At 36.3% G+C, this 23,415-nt stretch overlaps 1 protein-coding gene across 3 annotated transcripts in view; it reads left to right on the top strand.

Annotated features, from left to right (window-relative positions):
* The window catches only part of LOC149786116 (transmembrane protein 45B-like), a 42,040-nt gene that overhangs the window by 1,655 nt on the left and 16,970 nt on the right, over positions 1–23,415 (top strand). Inside the window, exons 2-5 of one of the 3 annotated variants that reach the window (XM_089976442.1) lie at positions 7,932–7,983; positions 19,285–19,393; positions 20,013–20,118; positions 22,031–22,226. In XM_089976442.1, coding sequence (XP_089832568.1) covers positions 19,301–19,393; positions 20,013–20,118; positions 22,031–22,226 — 395 coding nt within the window. In that variant the 5' untranslated portion in view covers positions 7,932–7,983; positions 19,285–19,300. Of the gene's footprint in view, positions 1–7,510; positions 7,984–19,284; positions 19,394–20,012; positions 20,119–22,030; positions 22,227–23,415 lie in introns of those variants that run through there. The other 2 variants (XM_089976443.1, XM_089976441.1) reach the window with 2 other exon arrangements.

Genomic DNA, 23,415 nt, shown 5'->3' with positions numbered 1-23,415 from the left:
TAGTTCATGTTAAGGGATCTAGGGAGATCAACACCGCGTTAATTTTTTCTTGAAATGAGCAGGAACATACAGATAGCGGTTTCTGATTGGTTATATGAAATACTGATGTAATAGAAAAATTATGTCTTATACACTGTCCCTTTCAATGCGTCAAATTCAAGTAGGCTACTAGTCCCATAAACCAGAGTCGGATAATCGATGTTAGACTGTACAAGTATTCTGCTTCTTATGAATGATAGTAAGAGTAATATGGTTTAATTATCAGGTGCAGTCTTTGTTGCCTTGATGCTTATGGGTACCTTTTATAGATACGAAGGTGTTTTACAACACTGTTTCACACATGGCTTATTTATCTCTTTTTTTTTCCCTCACCATTTTAACGCAGTATTTTGCGAATGAGTACATACATATAGATCCAACTGAATACCAGCCTGCCCATGATCATACTTTCATTCTTTTATATATATATATATATATATATATATATATATATATATATATATATATATATATATATATATATATATATATATATATATATATATATATATATATATATATATATATATATATGTGTGTGTGTGTGTGTGTGTGTACGTATGCAGAGTATCTGAAACAATATTTACGTGCAGACGGACGAATGTGTGTTGTATTATTTCCTCATTTAATAATTTGTGGGGTTTTTTTATATATATATTTTGCCGACCGTAACATGAAGCAAATAAAGGTAAACATATTTTGGGCACGTAGGTAAATAACATGAGATAAACATCTCAGATATACATTTACCTTTACACAAATGCATACATAAATCAATTTATGTTCAGTCTCTGCGCGCGAATACTTGCACTTTTTATGTTTTACCTATATAGAATGTGTTTAGCAATAGTAACTCTAAAAATAACTTCGTGTCATTGTATGATGAAAAGCTTGTGCTTCAAGAATAAAAAAATAGATTAACTGATTTTAAATATTTACACGTAAACGAACTCTACCTGAGCGTGTAGGCTACCTACCAGACCTTAAGCCCATATATTACCATATAACAATTAAAGTACGCATTATTCGGTGTAGAATTTTCTCGATTTTCTTAAAATGAATGTATATGGTAAAATAGCCTAAATAGTATGGTATATTCACGCACACACACACCTATACACACCTATACATACATACATACATACGATTTATTTAAATTAATTTTGTTGTTGTTGTTTTTGTTGTGGGGTTTAACGCCATTTTTCAGCACACGATGGGCTCTGCATGGTGGCCAGTATTAATGGTGGAGGAAAAACCAGGGAAAACCCAGGGAAGAACCACCGACCCACGAGAAGCTACTGGCAATCTTTCTCACATACCCACATTGGTCTAATCCTGGACTCGAACCCACGCAGACAGAGGTGAGATGGCAGTGATCCGTAACGGAAAGCGCTTTAGACCACTCGGCCACGCGGGGCCCCTTTTAAATTAAACATGTATATGGTTTTTAAAAAAAAAACAACAAAAAAAAAACATCTTTGTCGTTCATAAGTAAAAATTATTTTTATAAGGAATGAGACCAAAAATTAAAAAGCTTTCTTATTTCAAACAGTCAAACAAATCTTGAATTCGTATCTTAATTAGTGTTGGTGAAGGTGTTCTGCATCGACAGAGGACGCTCACACGCACAATACGCACGATTTATTATCTCTATAATTTCAAACATTGAAAATAATCAAGAAAAAATAATATCGCTTCTTTACAATGGTGGGGGGTGGGGGGTACATGTGTAGGCCGGTTTGTCCGAATGTAACCAGTATTTGTTACATCCAGTGTATATTGTAATAAACAATTAATATAAACAATTCGTGAACGAGGTTATCAACCGATGCATAAATAGAGCATAAGACAATGAAGGGGTTAGCATGTTAAGTTAACAATACACAAATATGACAAGTAACAACATGTCTCAATAGCGATTTGTATATTTGACAAATCTCAACCCCAAAGTACATATTGCACGCTTCAATTATACATTCACCTTGGCCATGACTATTTTTATTTACTAAAAGTCGCTAAATGACGCAAATGTTGTCCAGGAGTCAAAATAAACATAAACACGAGCAAAATGAACTTCAAAAGAGTAACGAAAAACAAAGATAGAAGCCAGCAACAACAAAAAATCACACTAGCAGAACACTAGCAAGAATTAAAAGAGCGATGAACTTTCACTCATTGTAGACATCAAGCTTTCATTTAATATGCAAATAACCGAATACCCTGCATGACATTTCTTTCTTTTTTAAAAGCGAAAATCCAATTTAAAAAATAAATAAACAGTACAATGAACGATAGTACAATGTACTGGCCCAGCAATACGGTAACTGTAACAGTTATAATCATTTATTTATCTAAGCTGCCAAAGTCGTCCAAAATATGATTGGTAATTTTCTAAACTCGTTTTTCTCCATGTTTTGATGACACTTTCCAAGTGTGCTAGATTTTCGCCTCAAATTTATTTGTGATTTCTGACCATCCAGCCGGGAACAAGTTTAAGGTTTCAAATTTCTGCTCCAGATATTTTGTAAATAGACGCGTCACGATCTAGTATTAATTCACTTGGGTGTTATACAGCAGAAGACGTTTATATGATGCTTATTTATACCGTTCAAAATAGAAAGGAATTTTTCGATGCTTTTTCGTAAGACATGCATCCATAAATAAGCATTCATGCATATATATATACACACACACACATGCATGCATGCATACATACATACATACATACATACATACATACATACATACATACATACATTACACTATTGGTTCGCTAAAAGAATACATTTTAGTATGCTTTGTTTCGCCTACTAACAGACAGACGATATATGGGTTATACTACTAATAGACAGACGACATATGGGTTATACTACTAATAGACAGACGACATATGAGTTATACTACTAATAGACAGACGACATATGGGTTATACTACTAACAGACAGACGATATATGGGTTATACTACTAATAGACAGACGACATATGAGTTATACTACTAATAGACAGACGATATATGGGTTATACTACTAATAGACAGACGATATATGGGTTATACTACTAATAGACAGACGATATATGGGTTATACTACTAATAGACAGACGACATATGAGTTATACTACTAATAGACAGACGACATATGGGTTATACTACTAACAGACAGACGATATATGGGTTATACTACTAATAGACAGACGACATATGAGTTATACTACTAATAGACAGACGATATATGGGTTATACTACTAATAGACAGACGACATATGAGTTATACTACTAATAGACAGACGACATATGAGTTATACTACTAACAGACAGACGATATATGGGTTATACTACTAATAGACAGACGACATATGAGTTATACTACTAATAGACAGACGATATATGGGTTATACTACTAATAGACAGACGACATATGAGTTATACTACTAATAGACAGACGACATATGGGTTATACTACTAACAGACAGACGATATATGGGTTATACTACTAATAGACAGACGACATATGAGTTATACTACTAACAGACAGACGATATATGGGTTATACTACTAATAGACAGACGACATATGAGTTATACTACTAATAGACAGACGACATATGAGTTATACTACTAATAGACAGACAACATATGGGTTATACTACTAATAGACAGACGACATATGGGTTATACTACTAATAGACAGACGACATATGAGTTATACTACTAATAGACAGACGACATATGAGTTATTCTGCGATGTAACTTATAATTCTTGTATTGTAGTTCTTTTGTAAACAACTATTAAACAGGCAACATGTAAAGAGAGTAAGCACTTCAATAATAAAGAGACAGAAGTAGCAAAGACAATACTGGTACAGCATCATTGAAAAGGGCTCTTTCCGATAATCAGAGAAAAGTTAAATGCAAACTCAGTACGTTGCAACAGTTCAACAAAACCATTAGCGCGTAAATTATAACCGTGTCAACATTTCCTGTCAGAGCCTTCACTCCGTGTTCAAGCAAATGATATGAAACCTAGCTCAATGTCATCGATAAATTAAAACAAACGACCTATAATTAACTTTTATATAATTTAGTCCTTTATTCATTCAATCGGGACATCTTTGCTAATCGTTCATTTTTAAGTGACGCTTTTTTAAGCATATTAACTCATCTTATATGTGATATACGCTGAATTCTTTGTCGTGTGTGTGTGTGTGTGTGTGTGTGTGTGTGTGTGTGTGTGTAATATTTGTATTTTTAACGTAGCTTTAACGCTGGTTAGTCATATCGCTACAATGTCTACAGTCACTTTATCCTGACACGAGGCTGACCAGTCCTGACACTAACCTCTTCATGCTGAGCGCCTAGCGAGGCAGCTGTAAGTACCATTATTATAAATCTTTGGTATGACTCGGCTGGGGTTCGAACCCGCCACCTCCCGCATTTGAGATGACCGCTCTAACCACTTAGGCCACCGGATCGGTACTATCGTCAATTTAATTCATAAATTGTAGTTTGTAAACATTATTATGAGAAAAAAGTGTTTGTCCTTGTCCTATTTCTCAGATTAAACTGTATTTATCTAATAGGACATCACTAGTTACAAATTGTCAAAAAGCACAAAACAGTAATTGATGTTCAAGGTTATAAAACATCGTCACGTGGTTTCTTTGTCATGATATTGTTCTCACTGCAATCTTACATAGAAAATTTTATTCCAGTAGGAAAAAGGACGCAGTTGTGATTACAGAGGGAGGTTTTCTACGAAAATGTGTGTGTGTGTGTGTGTGTGTGTGTGTGTGATTTTGATTTTTAACGTAGCTTTAATACAAATTTCAGTCATATCGCTACGATATTGTGATGTCTAGCACTGGGGCATCATGCCGCAGATATGTTGCATGATGTCCCACCCATTCACATTATCCTGACACCAGGCCGACCAGTCCTAACACTAACCTCTTAATGCTGAGCGCCAAGCGAGACATCTGCTAGTACCATTTTTGTAAGTCTTTGGTATGACTCGGCCGAGGTTTGAACCCGCCACCTATCGCATCCGAGGCGGACGCTCTAACCAATAGGCCAACGGAACGGTCAGGAAAATGTCAAAGTGTGCGAAATTGTTATCTATTCAGTGATGTACGTTTACGTTCAGTAAAGATTGAACCTTCTTGAAAAGTTGTGGTAGTCACCTACACCCCCACCCAAAAAAAGTATTGGGACAGAGTTTAGTTAGACACATGGGGTCATGCAACCATGAGGTGTTCGGAAGGCGGTCGATGTTATACATAATGCTCTACAACGTAATATAAATATAATATAATGCTGGCCTAGCCCACTTAAAACGTAACCACTCTGCTACGTAAGAACCTTCAAGGTCAGCCAAATTATCTTAATAGTTAACGCAGTTTTGATATTTCCGATACTTCATTAAAAATATTTAAAAAGAGACCCACAATAAGTATTATTCAGGTAATTTTAGATTACACTTTTATTTCCATTTCATATATTTGTAGCTCCGTTTGACTTCATTTTCGGGTCCTAAACGTTGATTTTTCGTTGAAATTTGAATATTTCTTGAGCATTTTAATTAATTTCCAGTGAATCATGGTTCGTTTTCAGCCCATTTCCTTTCATTCTCAGTGGCTAGATATGTTCTTTTTCAGGAATGAAAATGTACTGATTTTCTGGAAAAATAGGATCCATTCTAAAACTAAGTGTGGGCATGTAGTGGGTTTAATAATGAAAAGTAAAATGTTAGTAATCTTTTGGGAGTTTATCTTATTTGTAACTAGAAAAAATATAGACAGTGTCCCATTAGAAAATTGTTGTCCTTTTCACACACTTGACATTGGAAAACACAATACTTAAATTAGTACCTGATTCGTCAGGTGCGGCACTGAAAACATCTGTTTGAAAGATATGCAGATCAAAGAATGCCGGCCGCGGCTATGTGGTTTTCTTCACACAGTATCTTGCATCATGGACGGGTCTATACTTATAAATAAAGATTTGACAATGGGCCTTACAAAATTTAAAGTTACACAATGTTTAAAAATCGTGGTGCTTCCATGGGTTAACCATGGAATTTGAATTAGTACCGTGAGTCCTTTACCCAAATCTTTTCCTAGTCCACCATTCTGACCTAATTACTGGCTGGAAAATTGCAAGTAGGCAAAGCGAAACTTTAATGTAGAATTCCATGGTCAACCCGCTGAGACGGGCGTTCATCTCGTGCATCTTTTGCACTAGTTACAATTATCGATATCATTTTCAAACATCTAATCTAATAATTGAGTTTGTTTTCAGATGCATTTCGTTAATTTTTGTTAGTTCCGTTTTGCTCATTTTTATTAATTTTCGGTAATTAGATATATCCCATTTCAAACATATCGTCTAGCCCCCTCCCCCAGTATGATCTGTTTGTTTTGTGGGGTTTATTTTGCTAAAAAAATAACATTAAATGAGGAAAACATGAAACCTACCTAAACCAAGTTCTTCAAATATAGTTATTGGTCTGCCTTATTGTAAAGTGACTCAAATATATAAATGGCGTTCGGACTATCCAGGGGTAACTTTGCTCTATCCCGAGGTAACTTTGCCCTATCGCAGGGTAACTTTGCCAATAGCTTTGCAGTAAATCAAAGACACTCTCAAAGTCAATGTTGGTAATTAGGCAGGTCTTCCTTAAGCCACGTCCTTACAAAGCCCACCACCACCACCACTACAAGCATAACCTGTTGATACTTATAGGCATTCGTCGGATGTACGTTGGTACACTAATTTACACCCAAAAAAATCATACATTTTGTTTGCTGATTAATTTCTGGAAAAAAATAAACCCAATCCATTCTGACCATCTGGACTATTTCTACGATCTGACTGACTGCAACATATATCAAGAACGTACGAATGAACGAAAGAAAATAGTTCCATCATTCGTAACGGGACATATATTCCATATAACTCGATGTATATTCGATACATTCAATTCATAGCATTAATGCAAAGTTGCGAATAATTATCTCAATGAAAAATTTCAGTTAACAAAATCCACCAATTTCTTGTAGACTCACTTGTCTGCATAAATTACGCGATTTAATGGAAAGGTGAGATCCACTCAACAACAACAAAAATGTCCATCAAAATCACCACAGATCACAAACTTGTTTTAATGTTTTAGTAACATCAACATCGACTTTAATTCCGTGGACCAAAATTTATGTCCTTCCAGCATAAAAGAACAGAAAAATATCTGACTCAAATATTTATATTAATTTTGGGATTACAAATTTTGGGTGATTTTTGTGTTTTTGTCGTTTGTTGTCCTTTCTTTAAGTTCCATTTTTTAAACAGATTATCGTAGTAATTTCTATTGATAGACGAAACTAGGTAAAATGATTTATTTGATTTTTCTGCCATTTATTTAAAAAACAAAACAAATAAGTTTCTTCATTTTTTATGAGCGGTTCTACGTCATCTTCGCTAGCAAATGGAAGTCGATTCAGTTTCGTTTCACATCGACCCCATACTCTCTTAGCGTAGCCTGCCGAAGAAGTACATTCTAGTGGATGAATGAGTTCGTGCCAGTCGCAAGCGAAAATAATTAACGTATCAGAGAGCTCATTACGTAACCCATATGGTATTCAGTACAGCGATTTCACTAATATCGACCTTGACTCGAAAGCAAACTGTATTGCCAAAGACTGGAGAAGCTTGCATGTGATACGTGTTGCTTGCTGTACGTGTCGTTATCTGCAGTTGCCACGACGATTATTTAAATTGTCCTCTTAGGTAAATGTAACAAGCAATCTGATTGGATCTTTTTCTTGTTTCTTTTATTTTCTTTCTTTCTTTTTTTTTTTTTGGAAGTTGCTTTTTCATTTCTTTTTTTCACAATGCACAGGTGTTAAGGATCGATGTGGAACAAAGTGGATTGACGACTCTGGTTAACGAAGGTTTGTACATTGGTATATTCTGGCAGACACGTAGCTTTGTTTTTTTTTTTTTTTTTTTTTTTAGCAGGGTAGATGAGCACATACCACATTTTCCGAGCAGAAACGTGACTTCTTGTCATTGTCAATATGGCAGGAAAGCATCTGTTGTGTCTGTATTCCTGTATTTGTAGGTGATGCTGTTTAAAAATAAATAACAAATACAATAAAAATAATTAACAAAGACAATAAGAAAAATCTTATATAAATTGAAAGCTTGAAGGTGAAATGCACACCTGGTGATTCGTATGAAAAAGAAGATCCTTTCTTGAAAACAATTCTGCCTGTGCTGTATTTGCCTTTGACGCAGCCCGTGTTTTGCCTACAAGTCTTCTGCGCAATTAGTGCAACAGAAAGGGACTGAATATTTAATATTGGTAGAGTAGAATGGGGGAGGTGAAGACAAAAATTACCGGCTCTCAGATAATTTTTGTCTTTAAAGAAGGCATTTTTAAGTTATCTTATGATAAAAATCTCCTGGTTCGTAATAAAATTCCAAGACACGAGCCACATACACCAAAAAAAAAAAAAAGGTTGTCCCCTAATATAAGGCGCCCTCAATGAAGGTCGGTTCAAGGCGAAGACTAGTAAACAACAACACGTAGAAGACATAATCACGTCATGCTTGGCTGTGTACGTGTCATGATGTGCAAGATCCACATTCTAGCAATTCAGATATAGGTACATGATCAGTTTTCACTTTGTTGCGTGATGTGATGTGATTTTTATTTTTTAACGTAGCTTTAACAATTTTTCAGTCATATCGCTACGATGTCTGCAATGTGGCAGTTTATAGTGATGTCTAGCACTGGGGCATCATGCCGCAGACATGTAGCATCATGTCCCACCCAGTCACATTATCCTGACACCAGGCCGACCAGTCCTAACACTAACCTCTTAATGCTGAACGCCAAGCGAGGCAGCTGTTAGTACCATTTTTTAAGTCTCTGGTATGACTCGGCCAGGGATCGAACCCACGACCTCCCGCATCCGAGGCGGACGCTCTAACCACTAGGCCACTTTGTTGCGTAATTACGCATTAGATAGACTTTTGTGATATTCAAGCTTAGATCATATTAGCGGAATTTGAGTAAAAGTGAAGAAAACAACCTGGTTGTGATATTAATCAAACAGACGATGCACATATAAACCCATTTTTTAACTTAAAAAATGCACTTTGTACGGAAACTGGTATTCAACTGTGGCCTTTTAATATTGTCGTTACCCTGCATGATGATTCGGATCGCCGTTCAGGACGCTTACAGTGGGACATTACCAACGAACACACACCGCGACGATTGGATAATAGCTCGGCCATTTCCGTCAGATTGTGATATAACCTCGGAAGCAGTTGTAGAAACACAAATCAATTTGATGTATTTGTGATTTGCCACTGGAGGAGTGTACCACATGTTGCGACAGCAAAGGCCAAGATTGTTTCGATTGTGATTTTGTCTCCTTCTGATGCCAGTTTGTTCCATGTGAACGAAAGTAAAGTATTTAGTTCTCAAAGGCGACCTGATGGAAATGGCCTAGCGATGTCCCGATCTACCCTGCGACTGTGTTTAATGGGACTATTGGATGGATGAGGTGTCTGGTGTTTGTAAAATTAGGCAACGAGAAGACAGAAACAATGTGTTTGTGGGTTTTTTTAAATAAAAATTTGTTTCTGTTAAACTAGCTTTAACAATTTTAGTCATATCGCTACGATGTTTGCAGTGTGGCAGTTTATAGTGATGTCTAGCACTGGGGCATCATGCCGCTGACATGTTGCATCATGCGCCACCCAGTCACGTTATCCTGACACCAGGCCGAAAAGTCCTAAAATTGACCTCTTAGTGCTGAGCTCCAAGCGAAGCAGCATCTAGTACCATTTTTATATCTCTTTGGTATGGCTCGGCCGGGGTTCAAACCCGAGTCCGAGGCAGACGCTCTAACCATTTAGGCTTCCGAAGCGGTCAAGAGTGAGAAAGTAATGTTGATAAATTATGTTCCTTGGAAATGAGGCATTTCCTATGCTCTTCTGTTTTTGGTGTTGTTTTTTATGGGTTTTGTTTTCTTCTTCCATCCCACCAACCCTTTCCACGGCTCAGGCTCTTACATACAAAAATGCATAATTCACTTTCAAATTCTTGTATATATACATTTGACAGTGTATGCTAAAACATAAAGCATTACAAACGACCTGATGTACGTACGCATGTATATACGCATGGACGAACATATATCATAATCATCGATGTTTCTTAGAAGAGCGCGGGGAAATTAAATGTTGTATAAAATAACGTGTCGCCGAGTATAGAGACCTCTGTGATTGTCATAACAATCCCCCGATTCAAATGTTACAAGGGATATGATTGGATGAGTTTCTTTCAGATGCATCCAATTAGATAGCGGAGCAGGCGATACCGCTTTAGCTAGCTAAGTGTGCCAAGGGTTGATTTAGATTTTAGAAAGAATTGGCTCGACGACTCATGGTTCGCAAAGATGCGAAGCATACAGTATTCATTAATATTAACTAATTTTAATTTGATCATGTAAGCGTTTGACTTATTGATCAACTGTCATAATGAAATACTCAGTGACATTTGAGCAGTGAGACAATTCCATGAATTAGGCCTATCTAGTTATTAAACGAATTTTAACAGCTACACTTCCCGAGGCTGAACGTGCATATTTTGGTATTCTGTAGTAATGTCCCTGCTGTTTACATGCAGTTCTAATGCATTCGATGTAGTGCCCATGTAATACACGGTGTAAGTTTTATCTTAAATCGTTAGAATATGTATCTCGTACACATTTGTTAAAACACGCTGTAAGAGTTTAAATCATACTGAAAAAAACGAGTGTTTCATACACCTTTGCGGAAGCATAATTTAAAAATTGTGCGTGAAACTCTAGGAGGAAGTATTTCCGACAAGTTTGCTTGTTTGTTTGTTTTGCTTTTTTGGGGGGGGGGGCTCGGGAGTTTGGCAACTCTGCTTTTGAAGATGCACCAAAAGAGAAAAGAACTTTTTTTAAAAGGTACTGGTCTCACTTTTTACTGTTACCATTTGTGCTGCCTAAGTTTTACGCGGCTCTATGTAGCCAGTAATGTGTTGATATGCCTTTAAATCCTATGCATACGTATGCAAGGTTATTTCTAGTTATACACACGGAAAAGAGGGTGGACTTAGCGGGCAATGCCAGTTTGGCCTCGAAATAACGTCTTGATATTTCCATTATTCCATTATATACCAGAATAGAGAGAACTTTCGATGAAATTAAAATAAGAAATGTTCTAGCCAAAAGCTATAACATAATTGATACAGTTTTCAGCAAGAAAACATTTTTTACTATTGAACGCATGGAGTGATAATTATATTGCTTACAGTGACATTAATGTTACGGGAATATATTAGTGTGTATTGCTGACTCATAGCACGTATTTGTGTGTAACCTTTGTAGTACAGGGACTCAATGCCGGACTCGCAGGGCAAAAACAACGAATTGGAGTCCTGTCCAGACCAGTGCGAGTCCGCTGTTATGGTGCGTCTCCCGGCAAAAGACTCAAATCCTATTGCCACGGCAATATATTGCCTTTCTATGCTCACGTGCCGATAAACATCAAGTAACAAAATAACCATTATGGTTCAAATATATGCTGATTGCTCCAAAATTGTATTCATGATATATCCAGTGTTTACATAATCTACTTCCACTCAATTCAATCTGAGTACATACAAAATAATTTTCGTTCAAATAATTTGTATCAAAGTCATATTTTAGGAACTTTATTTTTATGTGAAATTTAAGTGGTAATTCCGTTATTGAATTAAGATTTTCTTATATTCGAGTGGAGAATTCATCCCAGTTTTAGACTTTTTATATGTTCAATTGGTCGTCTTTGAAGGCGTCAAACTATTTTTTTTTTGTTCAAGGCGTGAATTAATAAACATCTAATCTCGTTCCGTCGTTCCTTTTTAATTTTGAGTTGTAGACTGCGTTCGCTACGCTAATGCTTTTCAGTCTATTCGACCGCGATGATACGGTTTCCGTGCTCATAGGATTAAACGACAGGGGTTTCCAGAAATGCACGTTGTCACATATTATGAGCACAAACCCTGTTTTAGATGAGATTTTATAATGAGAACCCCAAGCTGTGAAGTAGATTTGTCATGAGAAGATTTTTCTCTTACATTTTATGAAATGATTTTGGCCGGTAATTTTTTTTATAGCTTATTACGATGTGATGAGGATTGATGGTACGAGTCCCCATGATAATATGAGACCTAGTGGTTAAGCGTCCGCCTCGGATGCGGGATGTCGTGGGTTCGATCCCCGGCCGAGTCATACCAAAGTCTTACAAAAATTATACTAACAGCTGCCTCGCTTGGTGCTTAGCATCAAGAGGTTAGTGTTAGGACTGGTCGGACTGGTGTCAGGATAATGTGACAGGGTGGGACATCATACCACATGTCTGCGGCATTATGTCCCGGTGTTAGACATCACTATAAACTGTCACAATGCAGACATCGTAGCGATAGGACTGAAAAAGTGTTAAAGCTACGTTAAAAATCCAAATCACACACACTCATGATAATATGCTGAAATTACCGACCAAAATCATTTCATAAAGTTTATGAGAAAAATCTTGTTATAACAGGTTTTTCCGATGTTTTTTTTTTTTCAGTCATACGGTGATACCTCGTTATAATGTTGATCAGAAGAGCCATCCATGTGATTAGTGTTTAAAGTGAGAGAGTCTTATACCGAGTTATGTTATGACAAGGTTGTGTTATGATGGGATATACTGCCAAACAGGCGATAGTTATTTGAACTCATATCATATATGGTTTTCATTTCCCAAGAACTACACCTAGATTAGGAAAATTAAGAAGTAATGGTTTTTCTTACTCCCAAAAATGATTTAAGTTTTGAAAATACATTATTGGCTATATCATGGCGAGGCAATGGGAGTGAAGTGTTCTTCCAAAACGGCATACAGAGGTAGCCGATCTGGCTTGCATTTACGGGTATCTAGTTCGAGACCTATCCACTACTACCTCGGCTCCCTTAAGTAACAAAATATAAAACAGTCTTAAGTAATTAAATGCAATACATGGTCTTAAATAAAAAGTGAATATAATGAAATAGGGCGATCACTTTGGAGAGTCTGTTACTTTATACGTCGAATGTCTAATAACTGGTACTTTGTCTCCTTAATCCACACCCAATGCTCCATCTCCTCGGCCTCAAACTTAGAACTTGCTCGCCAGGACAAAAATTGCCTGAGGTCGGAAAGATCGATTTATCGATTTATGTCTGTTAAATGCGAGCGTTTTCGTTCTCCAATTATTATCTTTGATTTCATTTCACAAGGTCAACGACTCAAAATCATTGATTTCATTTCATAAGGTCAACGACTCAACATCATGTATCATAAGTCCATAATCTGGAGGCCCCGGATGACAAGATTACTGTCAATCTGTTATCAGATTATCACTTTATATACCGTTATAGCTCTTGCAGATTATTCAGTTTACACCAGTTAACAGGTACTCACCTGGACAGTAAAATGGCCGGGGCCCTGAATTATCAATTAAAATCTCGAAATAGCGCCAAATAGGTGTATTACTATGGAAAGGCAAATATAAATACCATTAGGTGATTAATCTAAAAATATTTACCTTTGTGTATTATTCAAATGTATGTCAAAAAGTGTTTAGAGAAAATACCTATCCCATTCGCACATTTTCGTCAAGACTGCCTAATTAACAACTACCCTGGTATGACTGTACAACTTAATAAAGAAGAAATATAATTACAAAATGATAGACGGACGAATATAACTTATAATCATAAAACCAACAATGTATCAACATCTTATTATATACATATATGAGAAAACCAAAATTCTTTTTTGAAACTCCAATAAGTGCGTCGTAAACAAACACAGATGTCAAAACTAAATACTACATGAGGTTTGACTCGTATGTTGAACAGTTTTTGGCACACGGATAAGTTAGGCGTTGAAAACAAAAACCGTCCTGGAATGTGACTGCGATTGATTCTTTTGTCTTTTATCACGTTATCTATGGAGGAACCCATAATAAAGCATATTTTGGTGAAATGCGAGTATTGACAATAGCCTCTATTATCAGTCTCTTTTGCAAGGGTTGAAATGTTTACCTGTTTCCTGGGATATGCGTCTTTGCAGCGGTTGGGACGAGGGTATCACGTGCGTTTCTATGTTTATGCTAGAGTAAAAAATATATCGGTATACATTGCAGTTGTTCTAATTTCAGACCAGGAGTCAACATTTTAATTATAGCCGATCAAGAAAAAGACAATTCAAATCCCGATCGCTGTCTTTAATTAATAAAGCCTAAATTTTAACTTATTATTATTATTATTATTATTATTATTAACCCAGTAAACGGTTAATTGCTGATAATAGTTAGTGTAGTCACTGTATTCGTCAAAACTAACTATGGCTAGCATTTATACTCCTGCAATGATTTAAAAAGAAAGAGAATAGACTAATGAACGAAAAGAAAGGAGGAAAAGGGGAAGAAAGAACCAATAAATCAAGAATTAGATGAACATATAATTGCGGAAAGTTATGAAGCTACTTCGGTCTTCGGAATGTTATATCTTTCAATGCTGTTTGTTCTGAACATATTCATTAAACTGAAGGAAGTAAGGAAGAATGATTGGAGAAAGAGAAAGAAATTACGTAACCTTTATTTAAAGTTGATTTATATGCTTACAACCTATAAGACATTGCTTTTTACAGTAATTATATTTTTTAAAACAGTATATATACCACCAGTGCAGTGCAGTACATACAGTACGACATCATTAAAAGGAGTTTATGGAGATAAATGACATAAGTGTACTTAACTTTACAGAGGAGGTACATAGATAAATAACATAATTGTGCCTAACTTTACAGAGGAGGTACATAGATAAATAACATAATTGTGCCTGACTTTTCGGAGTAAATATATAGACAATGTAATCCTGAAGTACAAGCGATTTAAGGTAAAGATGTCAAACTTCTGTCAAATGTGTGCAAACTTAAAGAAAAAGGTAACACACACACACACACACACACACACACACACACACACACACACACACACAGAACCATGTACAGTATCACATGTTTCATCTAGAGTCAGACACTGTACAATATGTTCCAGCACACGTATTTGTTTGTAAACGTTTCTACAGATTATTGATATATGTTTGTAAACATTCCATTCATAGAGATTACTGATATATGCTTGTAAACTTTCCTACAGATTACTGATATATGCTTTTAAACTTTCCTACAGATTACTGATATATGTTTGTAAACATTCTTACAGATTACTGATATATGCTTGTAAACATTCCTACAGATTACTGATATATGCTTGTAAACATTCAACAGATACTTACTTTGGATGTTTTGCAGATTTTTCACCTGCAATCATTGTATCAGCGCGTAGTCATATAGTTGGTACCCCTGGAAGTTTTGCATATCCTTTAGCTGCATTTATGGTATGCACAAAGGCAGAAGTTGCTTGTGGATCGAACGATTTCAATTTGATTGCAGAGCCGTGGATTTAATTTGAATTACCCATCACCTGGCTATCCTTAAATCATTTTGATCAATAATATAGTTTTATGGTCTTGTTTCGAAGGTTTGATCAAAACATTTCATAACTTTCACTTAGGACCAATGCATTATAAGACGCATGATTATAGAGTGTAAAAGGATATCGTTAATACATATATTCAATATAACTGAGTTTAGTAATATGGGAGACGGTGGCACACCGTGAAGGATATTTTATAGTAGCTTTTGTAAACAACCTAACTGAACATACTCAGGTAATAAATAAGTAACTCAACTTTCCCGCCATCCAACCAAAAGGTCATCAGCTTTTCCCGCCATCCAACCAATAGGTCATCAGCTTTTCCCGCCATCCAACCAAAAGGTCATCAGCTTTTCCCGCCATCCAACCAATAGGCCATCAGCTTATGATTAACTAGATGGTGAGGCAACCAATCAAGACCCCTTGACAGGTTTATTAAAACTGCACCTACACTAGGGCCGTTTTCCAAAGTCTTCAGCCATTCCTGAATGAGAACAATCAAAATAGATTTGGTTTTGTATTCTGTCCTGAAAGCCAAAGGAAGATAGAAAGGAAAGTGTGTGTGTGTGTGTGTGTGTGAGAGAGAGAGAGAGAGAGAGGGGGATTTTTAACAATTTTAGAATCAAATTGCTATGTCTACAGTGTGGCAGTTTATAGTGATGCCTAGCACTTCGGCAGCATGTCCCACCCAGTCATATCATCCTGACATCAGGCCGACCAGCCCTAACGCTAATTTCATAATGCTGAGCGCATAGCGAGGTTTTAGTTCGACTCGACCGGAGTTCGAACCCGCAACTGCCCGAATCCGATGCTGACTATCTAACCACTTATACCACCGAATCGGTCACAAAAAAATGAATGAATGATTAAATAAATTGCAAAAGGTTATGTGACATCAAGCTGAGTGAGATAAACGTTTTTAAACTCCTTCGTTTAAATATGGGCAAGAATGAATGAATGAATGAATGAATGAATGAATGAATGAATGAATGAAAAATTAAAAAAAGAAAATCAGATCGAAATCAAACACTGCCCTGGATTTTGGCTAGCTAATGTTAACAAACGTGAAGCATACATGATATACATCTTAAAAAGAAATCTTATACGTTTGTCAAATGATCTTGGATTTTTAATACGTATCACGTCCAAACGCTTTAGAAAACGGACTAAAACTGGTATGGTGGGTTTGTATAGTATTCACACTTGGCTGGTGTTTTGTCTAATTGATCACCTTTCAAAAGTCAAGGACTATCGATTTGTGCTCATTAAAAGACGGCACTCGCATTATACTGAGGCAAACGATACAATTTGATGTAATCAGGATCCTTCTAATGTTCGGGGTTTTTTCTCTCTGTATGTTGCTCGTAATTTGCTGGTCGTTCAATTGTTTCTCCGTCTTTCGTTCTGTTTTTCAAAATATGTTTAGGTTTTACAACGAAAGATACACATGCATGTGGGAATGATCGACTCATCAAACATTTTGGTGCATGTGCATGACTCTATCTGTCTGTTCATTATATTTATCCGAGTTCAGTGTGTGTGTGTGTGTGTGTGTGTGTGTCAACAAACCATTAGCGTGTAAATTATAACCGTGTCAACATTTTCTGTCAGAGCCTTCTCTCCATATTTAAGCAAATGATATGAAACCTAGCTCAGTGTCATCGATAAATTGAAACAAATGACCCATAATTAACTTTTATATAATTTAGTCCTTTATTCATTCAATCGGGACATCTTTGCTAATCGTTCATTTTTAAGTGACGCTTTTTTAAGCATATTAACTCATCTTAATATGTGATATACGCTGAATTCTTTGTCTCGTGTGTGTGTGTGTGTGTGTGATATTGAGTGAATTATGAACCCCTTGCTCAGGTTTTTGCAGAGTCGTACCAACGATTCACGAACACTGACCAACCTCAATCCCAAACTTCCCCAAACCCCACCTGCCCACAAATACTGCAGCCACGATAAGAATAATACGTTATCTTCAAACGTTTGTTATCACGCCCTGCAATCGTTGGAAATGCGATATCAGCGTGACTTAGCCACATCATATCACTAAAACAAATATTTCTCACTACTTCAAGACAAACAAAATTAGCTCCATGGAGAATAATAAAAGATAATCGTGTTTTACATGTGATTGGTTCAGGATCATGCATAGCAACTCAGAGGACCGAATGTTCTGAACTTAGGAACTGTTTAAAAATACAAGTGAAAATTGTAACGTAATATAAATAGATTTATACAAATAATCGTTTATACATTTTAGCCCTCTGCAAACTAAAGTCTGATGTCATCTTTACCTTCACCTTTACATGATTTAATGCAATCCAGGTACTGTCTCCTTTTGTATTTGATTGTTTAACTTCATTTGTATATGTCCTATATGTTAGCATTACATTGACTTGAGTGTGCAAATGACGCCGAGTTGAGCTCAGTAACAGAATGGGTACACGAGTATGACTTATTCCAGCAAGAATTTGTAACTGATAGACCGGAGTTAACGAGAGGGTGATTTTTTCTTCTTCTGTTTCTGGTCAAACGAAAGCTGTTCAACTCCTCCCTCTCTCTCTCTCTCAACTTTATTGATCAATATATAAGTCCCTAAACAACCAACATCACGCTTGAAAAAAAATGGTCAGAAATTTGCAGAGAACAAGTATTCTTGTATACTTGTAGATTTTGATCAAGAAACTTTTTATGTCGTTCTTTTATACTCGTATTTTCTGATATGGAAATCTGTTCTGTTGTTCAGAAACATCACATTCGTTTCTTTTGAATCTTCTAAAAATATTCACCAAAACTATATCAAGAGCCGACGTCAAAAACCCTAGAGAAACACCAAACGTATTTGTAATATTTTAGAATAATATGTAACGTATATGTAGCAGCAATCAGTATTGTACCAGCAATCAGTATTGTACCAGGAATCACTATTGTACCAGCAATCAGTATTGTACCAGCAATCAGTATTGTACCAGCAATCACTATTGTACCAGCAATCAGTATTGTACCAGGAATCACTATTGTACCAGGAATCACTATTGTACCAGCAATCAGTATTGTACCAGGAATCACTATTGTACCAGCAATCAGTATTGTACCAGCAATCAGTACTGTACCAGGAATCACTATTGTACCAGCAATCAGTATTGTACCAGCAATCAGTATTGGACCAGCAATCAAAACAGGCATATCAGAAGTTAAATTCCTCTAATTTAAATGGCAATCCGATAAAACATCACCTAAACAAGATGAGTTCGGCCTTTCGCAAGGTGATCTCTACTATTCTCCATAAAATATAAAATAAATAGCAAATTACACGTGGTCAATATGGAAGAGAAGTGCATACATCTTGGCATTGTTACGGTATCCATGGTTCCGCACTACGAGTATTGTATACGCTAAATTGATCACTGTAGATATGTGCGAGGGCTTGCACAGTGCTTGACCCAGGCTTTGAAACCTTTGATCTTGTTTTTCTTTTTTTTTTTCAGATCAACTTACCTTGATTTTCAATTGGTCGCGTTGTATTAACCGCATAATTAACACTTTATTTTCATTTTAATTGTGTTTCTGTTATTAGCTACAATCATTGACATAAAATTTGTCATTCGGCTTTTGTCCACAACAGGTAAATAACAACACCCATGGGTTCCTTTGCTGGACATATAGATGAAGCCGTGTTTTTCATTGGTATATCACTTTGGTGGATGTTTAACATATACAGGGATCATATTACAGTAAGTGACTCTTCTCTCTCTCTCTCTCTCTCTCTCTCTCTCTCTCTCTCTCGGACTAAAATAATTATGAACCAATTCTGTAAACATCTTATTCGTTTTTCCAATGACTTTTCTCATCCCGTTTATGGTATTTGGGTATTTGAGCACTTATGGAAGGGTGGGAAGCCGGAATGAATCCTCAGTTGGAAAGATTTAATTCTCTGAAACCACGCAGTAACATAAAATGTATTAAATTTACAAATGTTTATGAAACTTTATATGGAATCCTAGCGGCTTGAAACCCCTATAAATAAATATAATTGTTTCTACAATATACCTTTCTCCTGATTTCTTTCTCCAAATACGAAATACATCCTTCTTGCGGAGCTTTATTGATCAATGAAGTTTAAGGAACCATAGCAAGAGCAAAAATTGTCAAATGAACGAATACAAATGTTTGAACTGTAATCACGTCAATAATAAAGACAGTATATCTGAATATAGTGACTGCAGAGCTGAGATGAATCCAGAAAGGCCTCTCAACAAAAAAAAAACTTCGCCCAAAAGAAGAGGGAGAGCCCCCTTACCCACCCGATCAATACGTCACTGTTCCGACAATAATATGTCCCTATCTTTACAGGCAGGCTGTGATAGCAGCAAGCACAAACCAAGGCTTTCCTACCCAACTCGGATTAAATGGGATCTTCCCATAGAAATCGTGTGCAAAACCCTGTTTCCAATTGGAGGTAAGATTGTTTTAGCCGATTCTGGAACTAAATTCTTGCATACCAAAATCAATAATTTGTTTTGCTATAAAATACAATGTGTGTGTGTGTGTGTTTGTGTGTGTGTGTGTGTGTGTGTGTGTGTGATTTGGATTTTTAACGGAGCTTTAACAATGTTTCAGTCATATCGCTACGATGTCTGCAATGTGGCAGTTTATAGTGATGCCTAGCACTGGGACAACATGTCGCAGACATGTAGCATGATGTCTCACCCAGTCACATTAACCAGACACCAGGCCGACCAGTCCTAACATTAACCTCTTGACGCTGAGCGCCAAGCGAGGCAGCTGTTAGAACCATTTTTGTAAGTATTTAGTATGACTCGGCCGGAGATCGAACCCAAGACCTCCCTCATTCGAGGTGGACGCTCTAATCACTAGGCCACCGGAGAGGTCCACGATGTGAAAACAGTCTTATATCCCAAAATAATTTCCAGTTAGGACAAGACGTTTGAATGGCCACAATTTACGTTGCTTTTGGAGCTCTGCGACAAGTCTAAATTGCAGACCGCATATGAATTGTGAAGATGGTGACGTCACCTTTACAATAAACATCCAAAAGCTTACAACTAGATTTAATTAACATGAATTATGTGCTAAAATCCTACATATCACCGTTGTATTTTTGTTTGTTTTTACTTTTCTTGTCGTATGCGATGATTCAATATATTAAAACAAACGTAAAAAGAAGTCTCTTCCTATAATTCCACTGATTAATGATACAATGACCAATTACTGTCATCATACAGTGACCAGTTACTCTCATGATATAATGACCAATTACTGTTATGATACAGTGACCAATTACTGCAATGAAACAATGACCAATTAGCGTCATGATACAAAACCAAGTACTGTAACGGAACAGTTATAAATTACTGTAATGATACAACGACCAATTACAGTCATGATACAATCACCAATTGCTGTAATGATACAAGGACCATTTACTGTCATGGTACAATGACCAATTTCAGCATTGAAACAAGGACCAATTACTGCAATGAAACAGTGACTAATTACTTCTAAGTTTTCAGTTTTTGTTTTGTCGCTTTCTGTGAGTCGAGTACATTCAACTCTCTCATTTGATATCGACGAAAAGTTTCAAATGAAATTCTTCCATGTCAGCATTTATAAGTCCGATTGGCGCTGTCAAGCCAGGCCATTTCATTTTAGAGATACATTTTCATTTTATACAAAGTTAAATTGTCTAGATTTTGATCTATTCACTTCTATCCAATAATACAAATTGATTAAATTGGTGTCTTCCTTTTGATCTAATCACTTATATCCAATAATGTAAATTGATTCAATTAATGTCTATCTTTTATCTAATCACTTCCATCCAATAATGTAAATTGATTCAATTCCTGTCTAGCTTTTGATCTAATCACTTCTATCCAATAATTTAAGTTGATTCAATTTGTGTCTAGCTTTTGATCTAATCACTTCTATCCAATAATGTACATTGATTCAATTCGTGTCTAGCTTTTGATCTAACCACTTCTTTCCAATAATTTAAATTGATTCAGTTCGTGGTCTGAAAAACAAGAGATACGTGGTTTGTATGATTTTGCCACATTATTCTAATGTACCATGAAAAACGAACCTTTCATCTCAGTTCTTCGTGATTTCTTATCAAACTGTTACAAACAAAAATCCCCAAACCAAACCTACTTTAATTTATTGTCTGCAAATTTCCCATTCAAACGGTACGTGGACGGTATCCACATTTATATCTATATTATCTACCATGAAAATCTTGGACTTTCGTCATTTCTCTTCTTAAAACCGAACTCTTATAGCAGCGGACCATATTTCTATGCATGTTTATATTATTAATAAAAACACACTTTTTCAACTCGATTCTTCAGGTTTTCTAGCTGAACTATTCGACGGCAGCCCCCATTTTTATGACTGGCAAGGAAATTTTACCAAGCTGGTTTACATGCAACACATGACTATTTACGGAATGTTCATTCTGCATGGAATTATTGATCTACTGGATTTTTACCGCCTTCCCGTCATTAAGGGGATGAACTACATGTCGGTCATCTTGTGTTTTATCTGGTAAGTTAGTGCAGCACGCACTTGTTTCTCTCAGTAAAATGGGAAAAACTAATGATAACACCCACCCCTAATCCCAATTACTGCAAATGATATCATATGGAGCACTGACTACAGATGATTCTGTCAATATAAAAAGATGGAAACCAGGAAGTTCCTCTGTCGCTTCGTGTCTTTTTCACCTGGAGCCTTTATAGAGGCTTGAACTTCCGGTCAGCTTTGGAGTGAATGCGACTACTGGCGCATTATGAATAACAGAAACAATTGGGGAAGGAACCTTTTTCGGTAATCAAATCTACCAAAATATGTTTAGCACCATATAATGAGTAAGGAAACCAGACCAAAATATAGCGATTGGCACCGATGTTTGAAAGAAGTAAAGAACCAATGATTTGAGCAATTATGGTCTTGCCGCAATCACTCCGTTTATAGACGTAAATTACCTTGGTTATTTATTTGGATTGATTGTAGAACTGACCAAGGATTTGCGAAAGAAAAAATTAGCTCTATGCAATCGTAACTTCTCGGTAAGGCATTCTTACGTATAGCTTAGGTGTTCCAAACGACAGCAAAGAGCATTTTCACAGTTTCGAATGTGGAATGTGGGTTTTCGTACTTTCAAAAAGATGTAGAATGCTACCGATGTGCGATCTCACGAGCATCTCAAGTATGACCTTACTGTCGGCAAACCTCCCTATCGGAACTAAGGAGGAGGTTTCTTCTTCTTCTAAGAAGTATTTGCTTAAAATTCGTTGGCAGAAATGTCATCACTGTTGTGTGGGTTTGTACCTACGGCAACCATACTCAGAAGTGTATCTTATATATCATCCATTTCCAGATGAAAGTTTTGTGTTGTTCTGTGAACGTGTCTGCTTCACCGAGTCTATATAGTCTGCACATTTTTGCTTATGTTGTTTCGTGACTACGGAACTGGGAAACTTGCTCTCCCCCCCCCTTCTATTTATCATTTCAAGAATCTATTCAGTCCTATGCCTTGATAAGTATAGAAACAAGTAAAGATTTTGTATTTTTCATGACATAAAAGAGAAAATCAAAATTCGCAGATACTTGATCAAAAGACAGCTTATTTGTTATATTTTTAAAATGTGAATCAACTTCTTGTCGAATTACTTGTCTTTATGTAAACAAACAAATGTCCTTACATTGACTAATTATTTAATGGGTGGGTGGG

This window comes from Sinohyriopsis cumingii, chromosome 12, assembly GCF_028554795.1.
Source record: "Sinohyriopsis cumingii isolate HCF-2022 chromosome 12, ASM2855479v2, whole genome shotgun sequence".
Classification (NCBI taxonomy): Eukaryota; Metazoa; Mollusca; class Bivalvia; order Unionida; family Unionidae; genus Sinohyriopsis; species Sinohyriopsis cumingii.
This window is presented reverse-complemented; position numbering and strand designations above follow the sequence as displayed.